This window comes from Sorex fumeus, unplaced genomic scaffold, assembly GCF_029834395.1.
Source record: "Sorex fumeus unplaced genomic scaffold, SorFum_2.1 ptg000122l, whole genome shotgun sequence".
In the NCBI taxonomy this organism is placed as follows: Eukaryota; Metazoa; Chordata; class Mammalia; order Eulipotyphla; family Soricidae; genus Sorex; species Sorex fumeus.
Window position 1 is genome coordinate 36,005,072 of NW_026606179.1, and position 18,629 is coordinate 36,023,700.

At 37.5% G+C, this 18,629-nt stretch overlaps 1 protein-coding gene across 1 annotated transcript in view; it reads right to left on the minus strand.

The window, feature by feature from the left end:
• Positions 1-18,629, minus strand: part of RPGRIP1L (RPGRIP1 like) — a 113,625-nt gene that overhangs the window by 70,122 nt on the left and 24,874 nt on the right. Inside the window, exons 7-10 of the mRNA XM_056136323.1 lie at positions 11,442-11,547; positions 9,057-9,203; positions 7,190-7,263; positions 9-148 (exon numbers count right to left, since the gene is read on the minus strand). Of these exons, the coding sequence (XP_055992298.1) occupies positions 9-148; positions 7,190-7,263; positions 9,057-9,203; positions 11,442-11,547 (467 nt within the window). The remainder of the gene's footprint in view (positions 1-8; positions 149-7,189; positions 7,264-9,056; positions 9,204-11,441; positions 11,548-18,629) is intronic.

Below are 18,629 nucleotides of genomic sequence, written 5' to 3' on the forward strand. Positions count from 1 at the left end.
ACATGTACCTCTTTCGGTTTTTAATCTGTCAAGGATTTCAGTTTTGTCGGTGAGGTCAGACTTTAGGGCAGTCTCGAGCTGGGCGACCTGCACTTTCAGCTGCTGTTCCTTTAACTTCCATTGCTCCTCATGGGCAGCACTGAAGGCACTGCAAAACACACGTGACAAGCAGGGAAAGCTTGGAGATCAGCTTCGACCGAAAATAATAAAGAGAAAAGCTTTTAGTGGCACAAAGACCACTGTCATCATGTCTTAGGAATTAAGTAAACATATGCTGGTCTGCTGCTGTTGAAACCAAGGCGCCTTTCTCAGGCTGCGGTTAGGGAACATGAAAGAGTTTGTGGGATGAGCAAAGGAACTGGCCTTAATTTAGAGCTCTAAAGTCAGAAAAGTTGGCAGTGCGCAGCTTTTGTGGGACTAGTAAAGGAATTCAGATACTGTACATACTCCAGAGGAATCCACAATTCCAAACCTCAGCAATTGACATCGAACAAAATCATTCTCTCCCACACACAAACCCTTTTAGTTCCAGAGAAAAGAGGCTCTCCACCTGATCTTTAAATGCCCCAAGCCTGGGATAATAATGAATTCACAAGATCCTGGCCACAAAATGATGGCACAATGAACCGTAAGATGGCAATTCTGACACTAATGCAATTTTTGTTCTAAAGCCCTCAAAAGCATCAGGCAGAAAAACAGTTTTACTTGTAACATATGATTGGGGTGAAAGCCCAGTGAGGAAACCCTGATAACGAGGAAAAAAGATAGATTACTCTTCCACAATAAAAGTGCTATCATTTAAACTATAGTTAAATGATAACAATGGCAATCAAAGACCCAGCACATTCGAAGAACGCCTTGGGAAAACAATTCAGTGCAAGAAAGTTTATATTTACATATTCATTCAGGCCAGAGGTTCTCAGGCTGATGTGGGGCTATCTGTACTAAAAGCATCAAGGAAAACTGGAAAATGAAGGTCCTGCTGGGGCATAGGAACCCAGATTTTCATAAAGCTGCCCAGGGGATAGCCAGGATTTAGGGAAAAAAAAATGATCCTGATCGGTTTTCAGCAGAAAACTATTATCTGTGAAGCTTGCTATGACAGAATGAATGGTCACCAGCTTTGACTTTTCTTCTTACTTAAAAACCAGTCAATGAAATATATTTGTACAAAGTCTGTTTTTGTACAGATTAAGAAGTTAACTTGTTATTAAAAATTGCTCTTAATCTTGTCTCCATTTAGCCTCTAGGTTTTACTTAAATATATATTTGCTCGAGCGGGCCCAGTAACGTCTCCATTGGAGACTTTGTTGTTACTGTGTCTGGCATATCGAATACTCTCGGTAGCTTGCCGGGTTCTCCGAGAGGGGCGGAGGAATCGAACTCGGGTCGGCCATGTTGGCCGCTTGTAAGGCGAACGCCCTACCCGCTGTGCTATCGCTCCAGCCCTAAATATATATATGTATGTAGATATACACATATATATAGAGAGACATTGTATCTATATACTTTTCTGACAGACTTCAAGAGAGCAAAACTCTGTATTCATTTTATGTGTTCAATGTTTTTATTGTAATTATATCTCACCCTTAAAAAATAAATGGAGGGTCTGGAGAGGAAACGCACTTGCCTTGCATGCAGCAGACCCCAGTTTGATCCCTGGAACTGCATATGGTCCCCTGAGCACTGTCAGGCGTGATCCCTGAGCACAAAGCCAGGAGTAAGCCTTGAGCACTGACAGGTATGGCCCAAATTACCCCCCCCCACTGAAATAGAATTCTCTAAGTTTCTTTAAATATGACATCTGTTTCTTCTATAAATGCTCTTAATTCAGAAATGAAACCTAAAATTGCTTGGATCTGATATACTAATATTTAAAATTTTTTTATCAAAGGTACAATTACCTAGCCTTAAATGAATTCTACATAAAATATAAACATTCAATATGACGCAAAAAACATTCTATTCTATTTACAAACAAAGAATAAATATAATTTCTGGGTCTGGTCAAATTATATAAACATATACTGTATGTATATGAGTGTATATGTGTCTGTGTGTGTGTGTGTGTGTCTTTTATTATTAAAAACATGTACTAGCCGGAAAAAAAATTAGCATGATGAAATAGGCACAACCATACATTATATCAGACGCCAAAAATTAGAAACAGTAGTGTTCCAATAGCATTAGTACCAGCAAAAAGATCACCAACAGTTAATCTGGCAGAAACATCAGAAGCTGTATGTGTTTAAATTAAGAACAATTTAGCAGCCTGGTTTTTCCAAACCCACAAAATACTAGTGTAAATCAGCATAAGTCAATCTGAATTTAGCCCACTGCTATCTTCCCTCTAACTTTAGGATTACATTCCACTGGAGTTTCATGAGGAATTCCTTTTGAATTTACTGTATTCCTCTATGCTTGGAGCCATCTGTGTAACTATAAATGGTAAACCACATCTGGCTCCATTTTCTTTGTAAAGGCTGTGTACATGATTAAATCTGCATATGAGAACAGTCTTTGAGAACCTTTTATTCATGAAAATGTTTTTGTATATTGCCTACAGTGACAACTGGGGTGGGGGAATCATATTTGGCCTTTGTGCACATTTCATTGTTACATTATGTGGCATGCGGGAGTGACAAAATGTCATTCTGCCGTGGGATATTTCCTGTAGTCTGTGGTCACTGGCATGTCCACCAATTCATGGGTCAGCGTACTGTAAATACACACCCTTAGTCAACCCGATACAATCGAAATAGGAACTGAAGAATTTATCCCCACCCTAAGGTCTTATTTCTAACAGAAGAAATTCTAGTTGTACCAATATTCAAGAGCATCCTAATGTGAAATGTGGGCAATAGGATCGAATCACGCACAAAGAAATCTATAGGCACTGCAGGTAGGGCTTGCTAAAAATTAAATGCAGACTGACTTCACAATACTTCACTTAAATGATGTCCAGAGGAGAGCTGTTGCATCAAATGTACTGTTTGACTTCTGGGAAGCACAAAGCTCTCATAACTGATCATATGAGCTTCCATGATTCCTTAAAGAATGACAGGATAGCTGGTCATGCTCCTGAAACAAAGCAGAGTCTACAGGGGTCAGAAGTGCTTCTTGTGATTTTTTTTCCTGGTGGGGTGTGGGGGGCGACACCCAACTGTGCTCAGGGTTACTCCTGGCTCCTGTGTTCAGGGACTCAGGGTACCATGTGTGGTGCTGGGGATCAAAAACAAGGGGGCTGAGTGCAGGACAAGCACCTTACTCATTGTACTATCTCTACGACCCTGATTTGCCCAATTCTTAAAATTTCTTCAAAAACTAGACCAATGCTAAAAATAAAAAAGGCATTAGTTTTTCTTAGGAAATTAAAATCTTAAAATTGCTTTAAAAAATGAATGCCTTTAAATAAAAAAAAATAAGCGAATGTCTTGAAATCAATTTAACCGATTCTCTAGACCTGGTAGCAGATTGATTGAATGTGAATGGAATAGTTGGTGGGGGTGAGGTTCTTGGATGGGAAGTAGGAGATAGGAAGGGCACAAGGGGGGTAGTAAAACTTCTCTTTTGGTGTGTTTCCTGGTGATTTTTAATATATTACAGTTGAAGGATATTATAGCTGAAGAAAAGTTTTCAATTATATCACTCTAGAAGTATACTAACTTCAAAAATGGGACACAGCTTTGCTCTATTACAAGTTTGCTCAACTGAACAGAGAGATTTAATTGCAAATATTTTATTCTGAATTTTCAAATTGTACATTTCATTAAGTTACACTTATTTTTGACATTGTATCAAAATACTTTAGCATATTGAAAAAAGGCTCATACCAAATACTAACATGAGGGTTTTATCATACCAGGATCATTTTCTAATATGTCACATGTCAAGCAATAAACACATTTAAAATTTCATTTGAAAAAGAACGATGAGGATGCAATCTGCAAATCATATTTTTCTCCAGAAAACTAGCCAATTCTGAATAACAAACAAATGCTCAACTTCTAAAAACATATTATCATTATGACTAACCAGAAAGGGAGTGCATGTAGCTTTTGACGAGCACTAGTTATTGGTAATGATGAATAGCAGTGCTATTAAACACAGGAGCTATAAAGGATCTCAGGGATGATATAAACTTTTGTAGATTTCCTCCAACTGTGCTTCTGAAAGCAATTAAACATGTAAAAATTGAGGGCCACAGAGATAGAACAGGGGGAAGCCTCTTGCCTTGAACGCGCTTGACCCTGATTCAATTCCCTGAACACCTACCCGGGGTTACTCCTGAGTACAGACCCAGAAACAGCCTTTGAACACGGTCAGATATGGCCCAAATTGCCTTCCCAAAAGAAATAAAAAATGTGTTAGAGAATGTTAGTTTCATTTTTACTAACATATATATCTTACACATTAGAGTGTGTGTTTTACATCTTAGACAAAATTCAAATGAATGCATCACAAAGAATACTGTGTGTGTGTGTGTGTGTGTGTGTGTGTGTGTGTGTGTGTGTGTGTGTGTATGTATATCTCTTCTGGGGGGGGGGGCAAAGGTTTGGGCCCACACCCAGCCTTAATTAAGGGCTACTCCTAGCTATGTGTTAGGGAACCAATGTGTCAACAACTGAACCAGGGTAAAGTCAGTGCCTTTTCAGTACTGAATTTTCTTCTTTCTTTCTTTTTTTTTTCAAATGTGGCAGGAAAAAACATATAGTCCAAGCATAAAATTCCAAATGAAACCCTTCCAAGTTGCATTTACAGTCATAGATCATTATATATAGAATGAGAAATCTTCATGGTGTTAAGACATGAGAAAATCATGTCTCACAAAATGATGTCTATGCACTATTCCCAGTTAAGTTTAATGTGTCTTTATTTTTTAATTCAAAGAAAGTAAGTTCAGCAAGTCCTCAAATCAGGGGAAGTAGAAAGTGTATAAGTAAGTATAAGTACTTATTTGTTTTGTATTTAGACCATGTGAAATCATTTGAGATTATAACATATAGGAAAATAAATAAAATAGAAGTTTCTGAATGAATGACAGTTTAGTCATTAAAAAAAAGTTCCATTTTCACATACAAAATTTTTCCAATGGGGGCACAAGCAATAACACAGCCAGCAGAGTGCTTGCCTTGCATGTGGGGATTCAGGTTCGATCCCTGGCACCAATTATGGTCATGTGATCTCCTTAGGAGTGACCCTTGATCAGAGTCAGGAATAAGTGTTGAGCACAGCAGGTGTGGTCCAAAGAGGGGAATGGGTGGAAGAATTTTTCAATGCAATTAAAATCAGAGATCAAAGAGTCTTAAAGTCATAAAAAACGGGGTCTTTGTCTACTCTGGAATCTCAGTAATGCTATGTCAGTCTGTGCACATTTCTTACCTTGAGTCTCATTTCTCTCACATAAAATATGGGGATAACTTTTTTTTTAGTCTTTATTTTGTATGCTGAAATTTGAATATTTAAAACATATAATTAATAAATACTTAGACATACTTCAGTATTGGCCTATGCGCTATTCTATGAGAAGGAAATGTAAGCAGGAGATATGATAGATATTTTAGGTACGACTAATCAGGGCTGATGAGAGAGAAGCCACAACAAAGCAGTGTTGGGGGCCAAATAATCTGGAAGGCAGCTCAGGGCTATCCCACAGAAAGACCGACATACGGCAGAGAGTCCCAGAGGACTATTTTAACTGGTGTCTGACTCTGATATTTAGTAACCTCCAATGTAACGAGCCACTATACAGAAATAATCAGTACAAGCAGGTAAAGAACATAGGTAATCCATACCACTGGAGTGATGCCTAACTTAAATTAAGTAGTTTTTAAAACGAATCAAAATAAAAGTCTATCCTGATTCCTCATCCAAGATTTACTTAACTTAAAAATGCAAATTGAGCTTCCAGACATACAAAACATAAAATATACAGCTGAAAGGTTAAAAGATTTACCTGCAGATCAGAGAGTTATTTTCAGGTGCTTCAGTATATAATCAATAATTGTTGAATATGAGCTGTAATAGGCATATTTTAATATATACGTATAAATGCATTTTTTATGTAAACCTGTACTTATCACTCAGCAGGATCATATGAAAAGACTTAGAAATACCCATGTATGCATACAAATTTCTTTATCACTTAACTAAACTTAGCTACCACATAGAATTTTTTTCTAATAGCACAGCGGTAGGGTGTTCGCCTTACAAGCAGTCAACATGGCCGACGCGAGTTCGATTCCTCCGCCCCTCTCGGAGAGCCCGGCAAGCTACCGAGAGTATTCGATATGCCAGACACAGTAACAACAAAGTCTCCAATGGAGACGTTACTGGGCCCGCTCGAGCAAATCGACGATCAACGGGAGGGCCTTTACCTTTACCTTACCATAAAGGATTAATTTCAGAATATCATAATCACGAAGCACAAAAAGAAACAACATTTAAGAAGCTCTATAAATTTTTCTTGAATTCGTGTTCTCGTTCTATGGAACAGAGATGATTCTGAGTGAACGCTTTTACTCTTTACCAACAGATTCACTCATTTAACAGGCTGGACAGTTCGGTGGAAGAAGCAAGGAAAACAAAGAAAAGTTCAAATATAAGTCAGTTACTTCTGTGACTTATCAATATAGGCAAGTCGCTTGCTTGCATTTTGTCTTCATTGACTGCAAAATAGGCATTTATAATATCTATGTTTCAAGGTTTTATGAGGAATTTATGACATATCTAAAGTATTTAGCAGATGCCTGCTAGCTTAGTTTGTGCTCAGTAGATGATGGTCACGGTCCTCCCGTTGTTCACTGATTTGCTCGAGCGGGCCCAGTAACATTGTGACAACTGTTACTGTGTTTGGCATATCAAATACGTCATGGGTAGCTTGCCGGGCTCTCGGAGAGGGGCGGAGGAATCGAACTCGGGTCGGCCATGTTGGCCGCTTGTAAGGCAAACGCCCTACCGCTGTGCTATCGCTCCAGCCCAGCCCAGTGGTGTTGATTTTGGAAACAGGGATATGGTTTTCTTACAACCAATGCCTGAACAGACACTTATTTTTCCTTTTATAAAATCTATCTAAAATATCATTCACTGCTAATTTTAAGTTAATATTTTATTTTTTCTGACACCCTATGTCTAAATGCTAAAAAAAAAATCTTAAGAGAATCAGAGACTACATGGAACCATTATTTACCTGTTATAAAGTTTATCATAGTTTTCCTTTAACAATTCCCGTTCCTTTTCTAAATCAGTAATTCTATCCTGCAGCTAAAAGGAAAAACAAAAACAAAAAAAGACTCATTAGGTAATTATCATATGAAACCACATGGGGGTAAAAAAATGCGAAAGGAGTTAACATGTTTCAGTTTTTTAATTTCTAAATTGCAGCTACTAACTAAATCGCTCATGTTGTCTGTATTTAATCCAGCATTGATTTTTTTTAAAAAAAAATTGTCAAACATGCTATTAATATTTTCAGTTAGTAGGCACTTTACTGCTTTGTGACAATATGTGCCAGATTTCCATAAATAATGTGTTGGAGGAGTCTGGAAGAACAGTGCAGGGGCTCAGGGGCCTGGTTTATGGTCATGAGTTCGCCCCCTGGGGTTGCCACTTGCGCAGTACAATTCCCGCGGCTCAGCTCTTGGAGTCTTTCAGCTCTGATTTCTGCTGCCAGCGATTTCCAGCCACACCACAGTGAGGAGTGTGTGAGCAATCCAGCAAGTACTACAGTACCACAACTGAAGTGGATAAATGAACCTGTACAGGCCTACCTAAAGGAATGCAGCCCTGAGCACCACAATCTGGAAACCCCAGCAAGCACCATAATTTGTAGTTAAAAATTCTCTGTCAGGGCTGGAGAGATTGTACAGTGGGTGACATGAGCTCGACCCCCATCCTGCTATATATATATGGTCCCCCCAAGCAACGCCAGAAGTAATTTCTGAGCACCAAGTCAGGAGTAAATCCTGAGCATCACTGGGTGTGGCCCCCAAACAAAAACAAAACAAACTGCTGTGAAGTCTATGGAAATTTTTTTTTTCACTTATTTCCCTGATGAACTCCATCATCATGCTCAATGGACTCACTGGAAATAAGAGGATTAACTTTTCTCTTGGTGCATGATTCAGAAAATTGTGTTGATCCCTATTTACCTTGAGGACACACTTTCTCCCATTACCTGGAATTTACAAAGAGCCAATGACATATTTTATAAGTGAATCAATAGTACACCATGTTTCAGCGACCACCACCCCCCATAATATCTTTAGATATAAACATGAGGTAATATATCTTCATGACTAAAATGTAATTTTCTGCATTTATTTCTATTTATTTATTATTTATTTAGGCTTGTTTGGGGTCACTCACCCACTGCTGAGGACTTACTTCTGGCTCTGCGCTCAAGGATCACTCCTGGTGGGGTTTGAGGGCCCAACTATGGTACCAGGGGATTGAACGCAGCTCAGCCACTTGCAGACTAAGTGCCTTTTCTGCTGTACTATCTCTCTGGCCCCCTCACATTTATTTTTCAAGTTCTATTTGCCACTGTGCTTGTTTTGTTGTGCAGAGCATCAGATCAAAGGCTTCCACCTTTGTAGCTGCCACCTTTTGTCATGATAAGAGTAATCTCAAAATTCATTTCATTTTTCCTTAAGAAGAAGGTTAAAAAAAAAACAACAAAAGAAAAAGATTTGTGCTAGTTGGAGATGCGAGAAACAACAATAATATAGGAAGATGAGTTTTCAAATAACGTCCTTGTAAAAGAGTTAGAAAAACACAACAAAACCGCTGATGCTGCAGAACAAAACATCCGTCTTGGAAACAGAAACATTCCCCTAAGCTTGCTTTGAAAGTTTGTGACTGTTTTACTGGTTTACCAGTACACAATATTATCAGTGTCTATTTTTCACTGTGTTCAAGGTGCCATGTATGCATCGTGGGATTTTAAAATAATAATAATAATAAAAAAACAACACTTGAAATGTCTTTACTTTTCTCTTCGAAACAGCATCAGAAGCATTCAGTGTCCTGGATACTCGGTCTCTCCGGAAGCTTACCTCCTCGATTCTCCTTTCAGAAAACATCTTGGCGTGCAGCTGCTGCTCCAGACGGCAGCATTTTAAACGTTGCTCTTTAAGCTGCTTATTAAGTTCATCTCCATTGGCCATCAGGGCATCGTGGCTGATCCTAAGAGTTTTTTGCTTCTAAAAAACAACAGTCCAAAAGTTTTTTTTTTTTCAGAACGACTTTTGGATTCTGCTTTGAACAAAAAAATAATTATGATTGATCAAAAAAAATTTACTGCCACAATTCACGACACACAGCTTATTCTTTGCATCACAAATAATGTCTATGTACAACCTGATCACAGGAGAAATTCTCCACTTATGTGAAGAAAGAAAAAAGCAGATTTTTTTTTTAGCAGAGTGGCTAAGAAACTGCTTTTCCTTTTTTTCCCCTAACGGTTTTTGACTTGCTGAGAGTGACCAGTAAGTAAACCCATTGTAGCTTTTCCCGCTTTCTTTTCTGTGGTTGCAGTGACTGGGCATGCTGTCTAAAACTGAGGTAGCATGGGGCACAAATAAATGCTGACCACAGATACTAAAACGGAAAGGATTTGTCACCACACTAAATAAACAAGCTTGGAAGGTTAGCTCCTCATTTTAATACAATTAAGTGGAAAAAACCCAAACAACCAAACGTTCAATTTAGCAAAATATCACAAACTTCTTCATTTTTAAAATGGCCTATTTATGAATATGCTTTAAATTAATTTTATATGCTTAAATGCCATGTATTCCATTTTCTAAATTAAAGAAAAGGTAATTAAAGTGTTTTTCATTGGAACCATATGACCAGAACATGGAATACCTCATCTGCTAACTCAAATCAATTAAGTTCTACTGAAGTTCCTTATGAAAAAGGAAAAAAAAAAAAGCCTACTGAGCTACTTGAGGACAATTTTGACTTTTCCTGCGATTATGACATAACACTATCTTTAACACGCCCTCTTTGGGTTTCCTACTTCATTGCAGGTGTGGGCTGAACCCCTCAAACCTCGACCCTATGTCAGTTTCCCTCAGGGGTGCTCCTGGCATAGCAGGAGCTTTTTTCCACGAGTTGCTTATGTAGTTTAATCATTTCTACACTGTCCTGATTTATTTGATATTTAAACAAACAAACAAACAACAACAACAACAAAAAAACTGAGGCCACTGTGAGGCAGTAAAGATAATTAAGAAGAAGAGATTATAAAAAAAATCATTTACACTTTTTTTCTTTTTTAGTTTTTGGGCTATGGTGTATAGTGGGCAGTACTTGGTGTGACCTGGTTCAGAGACCCTCTGTTGGGGCTTGAGGGCCCATGTGGTGGCAAGGATTGAACCTGAATCTCCCACGTGCAAAGCATGCACTCCAGCTCTCTGAGCTATCTCCCTCACCCCTAAAAAAAAGAAATCACTTTTTAATCCCTTTCTTAATTTTCCATTTTAGAAATGTCTTTTGACTATATACACTTTTTAATCTTACTTTTCTATCCGCAGACAGCACTATCATTCTCACTCTCTAATTAGTCTCCTCTCCTTTCAGATTCGCCTAATTGTGGGAAAAGGTAATTATTACTTGGCGTTTAAATAGGTTCCTGTAGGATAGAAACAATACCCAGAGTGTGACTTATAGAAGTATCTATCCAACTCAATAGCGAATTCAGGTTTCAGATGACCCCGTGCTTCACATAAATTTATTGCTTTCCTTGTCTCAGTACTTCAAAGAAAGTATTGCTTAATAGAAATTCTGCTCATCTGGAATGTTTTGGAGTTCATTAATTCCAGAACCTATGGTAATTATGCAGTGCCAAAAAATACAAACTCTCTGATGACATATTTTTGTGGGGCCATAGATAGTCCATGCTAAACTACCACAGAGATGAAGAGACCCAAGTACTGTTACTTCAATGGTTAAGATTTAAAATAAATATGATAATTGACATAAGGGATATTCAAATACTTTTCTGATAATTATAATAACAAAACACCACATCAAAGACAGATTTAATAAAACCTAATTACTGAACTTATTTATAACTTTGGTCTATGTCAGATTCATAAATACTTACAACTGAACATATATTCAAAAAGAAAACTAAACCTTTAATGCCATGTGCTCATCAGACAAAGGAGTTAAAAATAAATTTTCCTGGCATGATATAATTTATGATAAATGTGTTTATTATTTAAATACACACAGATATTTATAAAACTTATTTTTTGTTATTAAGTTATAAATAACAAATATATGAGGTTATATATATTTGAGAATAAAGGGCAATTTTGAAAACCTTTTTTTAGTTCTACAACCACTTTACTTAAAAAAAAAAACTTGAACACTTTCTTTTGAGGCTTTGTATATTTGTATTACCATCATAAAATAAATGATTACAGTACCTCTTGAAGCTGAATAAATTTCCCTTCCATAACTGAAAGAGCATTGCTTTTTTCCACGAGTTGCTTATGTAGCTTAATCATTTCTACATTGTCCCGAATATTTGACCTTCAAAGATGCAGTAAGGAGAAAAAAAAGAAGGTTAAAAAAAGCAAGGTAAGAGGGGGGGAAAAAGCAATGTAATGACACACTTTTATTGACTGTCACTTAGAAAAAAAATGTATACACTTTATTATTGTAGGCTCTGAATAGATTATATAAAACCAATCAGAAACAATTCTCTAACAATCCTAAACTCTTAGACTCTTAGTTTAAAGTGAGCCTCAAACATGATGACTTGGATTATCTTTTCAACAACAGATAATATGGCTTTAAAATAATTTTAAATAATTTTAAAAATAATAAGTGATCCAGCAGCCTTTAGCACTGTAATCATTCCACTATCAAAACTCAGATCCATTTTAAGGAGAATGATCATACTACTTTTCTCTAAAAAAAAAAATTGCAATACAGCTACTCATCTTCCCGTCCTTCTCTCCAAACAAATGGTATCATAAGATTACAATTTATTGGAGTTTCCTCCTGGAGTTTAAACTTTTCAAAATATTTCCAAAAAAGTGACTTAGCATTTTACACTAATAATGCCCAAAGCTGGCATTTAAATATGTTACAGATGTGCCTTTAGCAGTAAGAGATCATTTAACATCCACAGGGTATATAGAAACTCTATATGCTGCAATACTATTTTGTATTTTTCCTACTGAGATTAAAGCAAATGTAGAATTTAAGAGAAAGATCTTGTTAAAGGTTAATCATAGATCTAAATGAATACCTGTTTTCAAAATGCTTTTATTTTTCTGACTCTGAAGAGAAGTTCCTTAATTATGTTTTAAAGATGATGAAACTTGGTTTCAGAATTCATTTTTAAAGAATATAAAACTCTTAATTCAGAAAATTATTTAAGTATTCAAAGTACGTAATTTTACTTCCAAAAGTTATCTAGTATACACATATTGGAAAAATTGTCACAATGCCCTACTAGAACCAGAAATTGGACTACAAAGCTCACACATCTGTAAACCAGCTGAGGACTTGAAATACTTAATTTTCCCCTTTGATATTTGAAAGTTCATTGTGTTTTGGCATCAGACAGTTAGTTGTCCTCACACAGAAGATAAACAAGTCCTAGAACCTGGATCTTGCCCAGGGTACAGTCTTAACACAATGTTAAAATAATTATGTGTCTAAAACATGTTATCTAGTAGTGCTGAGTCCACGTTCAACAGTACAGTCACTGTTATTCCCCTCATTATTATATTTACTCACTAAAAAATTCTAATATAAGGGGTATATTTTTTAATTGGCAGAAGACTTTTCATAGTTAGAAGCCAACGTATAATTTGTCTGCTTTCCTGGAATTCCTTGGTTTGACCACTTAACAGCGAGTGACATTTATTGATATGGAAATATAATACAATACAAATTAACTTCAAACTGTTTCTGTGAGGGGGGGTAGGGTAAGGGGAGATTGGGACATAACTAGGGGTGGCAGGGACTACTCTTGACTCTGTTTAGGTGATCACTTCTGTGTGCTAAGGGGACCACAGGCGGTTTTGTGGATTGAACCGGGGTGGGACGTAGGCAAAGCAAATTAACCTAAATTCCAATTACCATCTCCCTTTGTAAGGCAAAGTTGATTAAGTATCTTTAAAAAATATTTTTAAAGATAAAGTGATTTCTTTACTGGTTATTGTTTGTTTCTGTTTTGTTTTTGGGTCACACCTGGCAGCAATACTCAGGGGTCACTCATTCTGCACTCCAGGTGGGCTCAGCGAATGATCTGGGATGCTTGGGATTGAACCCCAGTTGGCTGTGTGGAAGGCAAGAGCCCTACCTGCTGTAGTATTTCTCCAGCCCCACCAAAATGTTGAGTGGTCTAATATTTTCTTGGATAGTCATTCTCCTTTCTCTCTCTCTCTCTCTCTCTCTCTCTCTCTCTCTCTCTCTCTCTCTGGGTCATACCCAGTGATTCTCAGGGGTTACTCCTAGCTCTGCACTCAGGAATCACTTCTGGAAGTGCTTAGAGGACCATATGGGATGCCAGGAATTGAACCCGGGTCGGCCGACTATAAGGCAAATACCCTTCCAGCTGTCCTATCACTCTGGCCCTGGATATTCATTCTCCTAAAGTTCTTGGAGTTTAAGATTTAAAAATTTCTCCAAGAATAGTGACTTAGTATTTTATAGTAGTAATGCCTAACATAAATATAACCTAGAAGTATTTAGAACACAGTAATAATGCTGTAGTATTTTAAACAAAATTCCAGTTTGCTTTAAAGTAATGTTTCTTAACTTCTTTCTGACTGTGGCTCCCTTCTAATATTATATCCTTCCTGTGATCACTCTATGCTGGGCTAGCCCTCTATTCTTGCGCTTGGCACCCCAATTCTGTAATTTTCACCTGTGAATCCTTTGTAATATCCTGGAAACCCATGGGAGGCCCATATGGACTCCAGTTGAGAAACTCTGCTTTAGAGTATACCTATTCTGGGACAGTGTAATACCAGTGCATCTTTAATAATGCTTTAACTATGCTATTAGGGACTTTATATTCAATAGGCATAATTATATTTCTTAGGGTAATACTGAAAAGGATGATTTGTTGGTAAAATAAAATTGCTCAGTCAACAGTACAAAGTGCCTTAAGATTAAAAATCAACAATGTTATGAATGTGGTCTGTCCTCTCAATGAGAAATCATCTCAACCCTGGCAATCAACTCAACATTTTAAAGAGATAAAATAAGGTAGAAGAAAAATGGAAGTGAGAGAGAAAGAAGTGAAAGAGAAACAGAAAGAAATAATGGAAATGAAAGATAAAAGGGGCCAATAAAATGTTATCCCCAAACGAGGAATGTAAGGAAGGTCATTGTGAGTCACTTGTCCTGTATGCATGTGAAGGAAGACCTCACCAGAGCTTTCTTGGATGAACAGAAACAGTGTGAATTTGATGAGCAAAACTTGAGGGCTGGAGAGAGAATACAGTGAGTAGAGCATTTGCCTTGCATGTAGTAGACCCAGGTTCAATGCCCAGCATTCCATATGGTCCCCCGAGTACTACCAGGAGTGATTCCTGAGTGCAGAGCCAGGTGTAACCCCTGAGCACCACCAAGTATGGGCTCCCAAAACAAACAAAAAGAATTTATGTGATGTGTTTCCTGCACTATGATGGAACATCAGTCTTGGGTGATATTCTATCAGAAAGAATAAGGCATAGTAAAAACATTAGAATAAACTAACTCTAAGTCATGTACCAATTCATACATGCTGTATTACACATGGTGAAATGATTTGCAGATATCTAGCACACTAATTAAATGTTTTGTAAAAATTAATTTCTCTAGTTTTTCAACAAGGAGTTTGAAAACTCTGTGAGCAATTAGGTTGAAAAATTCAGTTTCTCTTTGTCCCCCAGAAATATTATTTAGAACTATGATCAAATCTTCTAAAACTATGACAAGAGTTGTTGGATCATCCCTAGATTAAAAACAAACTGAAATAAATTAGATTTTATGTTGAAAAAAGTAATCCAGTTCAACAACCTATGTGCCAAGTTTCTCTCATATAATTTGAAACAGTCAGGCAATAAACTCTGAAAAAGGAATTTCTAATGGAAGCCTTGAAAACACTTGACTCTAGTTTTGCTACTGGGTGCCATAATAAATCCAGAAACTTAAAACCTCAGATAGACTGGAGAAGAAAATGCTCACTGCAACGATGTAATGTATAGTCTAATGTGAAAGCTTAAGAGCAAAAACCTCTCTGCTCGATTGAAAGCTTCTTATACATCTTTCCCCAGGCACACAAATCCCAGCCATCCCCACTTCCCAACTACCCCACTTTTCTCTGTTGACAATTTATTCTTTGCCGCAGTAAGAAATAGAAGTGCTGAAAAAACTCCTCCTGAGTTTTAAGACAAAAATGATATTTAGTGGAGAAGGCTTTAGAATATAGAAACTAGCCTCTGAGATTATAGAAAGTTGATAGAATAGTGAGGCTCATTTTTTTTTAAGTAACAGTTTCAATAATAGTTTTAGGATTAGCTAAATTTGAGGGATAAGCTTGAAAATAATGTCCAAATTAAAAAAAAAACCTCATTTTTTCACGTGCTTGTTTTATTTAAACAGTGGCAGACAGGTTCTGGAAGAGTTTTCCTGGAGTAGAGGTCTCTTACAGCTCTTATTGGGGATACTTAGGTAACAATCATTAGCAAGACACCACTTCTGAACAGGGTCACAGAAAGTTGCTTGTAAATTAAATAGGCTGCATTAAAACATTGGAGGAAAATCTCCATAAAAGGTTTTGCACCGAACTGCTACTCAAGTTTATAAGTGAAAACAGTGCTCCCTGATTAAGATTGCAAAAAGAAAAAAATGTATAATTTATTTGCCTCAAGATCCTATCTTTCTTGTAGTGTTGGGTCAAAACATTAATGAGAATGCAGTTCTTTCTCAATTTCACCATCCTCCAGGAAAACACAGTTCTGTCAAGGTCTCTGCATGAACACAATCACACTCATGAAAATAAAGAGGGCATTCCCAAGGACCGGTATAGAAAGGAAAATCCAAATCCTGGTTTGCTTTTTCTGGGGGAGGGAGGGAGGGAAGATTACTTACACCTGGTGGTGCTCAGGCCTTACTCCTGGCTCTGTCTTCAGGGATCACTCTGGACAAGGTTCAGAGGACCGTATGTGGTCCTGAGGACTAAACCTGGGTTGATTGTGTGCAAGGCACGTACCCTACCCACTATACTGTTTATTTGCCTCTGGCACATCTTCATGGGGCCATTTTGAGGATCAAGAAGAATTACAAAGTAACAAGGGCTGAAAATTATATCAATATAAGGGTCCAACAGGAAATATAGATTTACTAGCAATTAAACTGCAGAGGAAAACTAAAGCTTTTGTATTGTCTTTTGATAAAACTACGCCAAGTCAGTACAAAGACAAAGGCTATTTCACTGTATCAGAATCAATGATAGGCATGATACAGGCATGATGGACTCCTTAATAAATGAACAAATGGATTCAATTAATCCAGCTTATTTGATACTCAAGTATTTCAGAAACACGAGGTACCTAGGGATGGAAGATACTGGGATGAGGCTCAGTGGTAAGTACCATATGTGAGGCTTCAAGTTTGATTCTGGGCTCATGGCTGAGTGTGGGATGTTAATACTAATGAAACCATGACACCTTGACTACAAGGAAAAAGAAAGGAGAACCCCGTACTTATTCCAATCTCTTCATTTGATAGAACGTGGCCAGAATTCGCAACTCCTTCTTTTATTAAGGCACTGTGATTTACAATACTATTAATGATAACGTCACACATACACATGGTTTCATCACCACACCCACCACCGGAGTACTACCTGCTTCCGTCTACCAAGGTCCCAAAGGTCCCAATCATCTACCCCATCCCCTCCCTGCTAAACTCAGCTTTGTGCACCAACTCTCAATTCTCCAATTCTGTTCCCTTTGGCCATTTGATGCTCCCTTACTGTGTATCCTTATATCCTACATAAAATATCACTATGGGAAGATGGGATAATATAAATAGAAAATCCTAAAATCCTAAAGAACTCTTTAGAAAATCCAAAACACTCTTAGAAACAATAAGCCGGTATAGCAAAATGGCAAGCGACAAAACTAACACACACAAAAATGGTGGCATTTCTGTATGCAAATCGTAATTTTAAGTCATCGTGAAATTACAAAGTTATTCATGACTGGGTTTGAGGCATACAATGTCTGAACACCGATCCTGTCACCAGTGTCTACCTCCACCAATAACACTACCTTTACTACCTTTCAGCACCACCTCCTCTTCCAGGTTAAAAGTTTTCCTTCACCATAGTTCTTGCCCCCTCCCTGTCCTATCCCCCAGTGTTCTCCTGCTTCGTATTGAAGACCAGTTCTCATGTTCTTTGTTTCCACTGTCTTTGGGCTTTGTTATTCCAGTCAAACCCAGTTCTGGTTCTTCCCAGTTTCTTACTTCCTTCCTCTAAGATGTTCCGGAGTTTTAGTGTTCTCCCTACTCTTCATGTATTAAAGATACTAGTTAAGATCAGTGAAAAGAGTAACTGTAGTGAGTTTCTGTGATTTGCAAGTGTTGGGAACTAATGTCCAGCAACTATCACAGAGATGACTTGGATATTCTGAGTGAAAAAAAAAGGGTCAGGGATGTAGCTTAGCTCGAGCACTTGCCTTGCATGTGTAAGGTCCTGGGTTTGAACCCAGGAGTGACAAACAAACAAATAAAACTAACGGTATCTGACTGATATCTTCACTGGAGAAACCTGTATGATATTAAAAACAGTAAGAGCATACCAGTATATTTTATGGTTTTTTTTTTTTCTTTTTGGGTCATACCTGGCGATGCACAGGGGTTACTCCTGGCTTTGCACTCAGGAATTACTCCTGGCAGTGCTCAGGGGACCGTATGGGATGCTGGGAATTAAACCTGGGTGCAAGGCAAATGCCCTACCCACTGTACTATAGCTCCAGCCCCATAACCAATATATTTTAAAGAGGACAGATCATCTCTCTAATGTTTGTATGATGATCCCTATCCCTGCCCTCAGTAACTTCTCCACACAGGGATCAGATGCACACTTTAAACTAGGAGAGCAGGCAAGCGGAGAAGTTGAAATGAGAGGCATTTTACAATCAACAGGCTGGAAAAGATTGGGGATTTACTCTAAAATGAAGAAAATAAAAAAGACAAACAATTAAATACACAACACTTGACTGAATCCTAGATCAAAACAAAGCAAAACTGAAAAAGCTATTTAAAAAAACCCTACAGTTAGATATAAAGGATATTACTGGGACAACTGGGAAATTTGATTATGTACTACTATAGATGATTCTATGATCACTGCACCATGGTTTATGTAGGAAGACACATTTATTCCTAGAAGACGCTTTTAATGTAAAGATGGTCAAGTGATATATGTATGTCATCATCAGATTTTATTTCTCTACCCATTTACCTACCTACCACAAATATGCAAAGGGGTAAAAGGTACAAGTGTTCAATCTATTAGAAGTTTTTTTTGTAGGTCTGCAATTATTCAAAATGCAAAAACAGCAAAGAACTTGGGAGTGCTAGAAAAAGTAACCCCATGT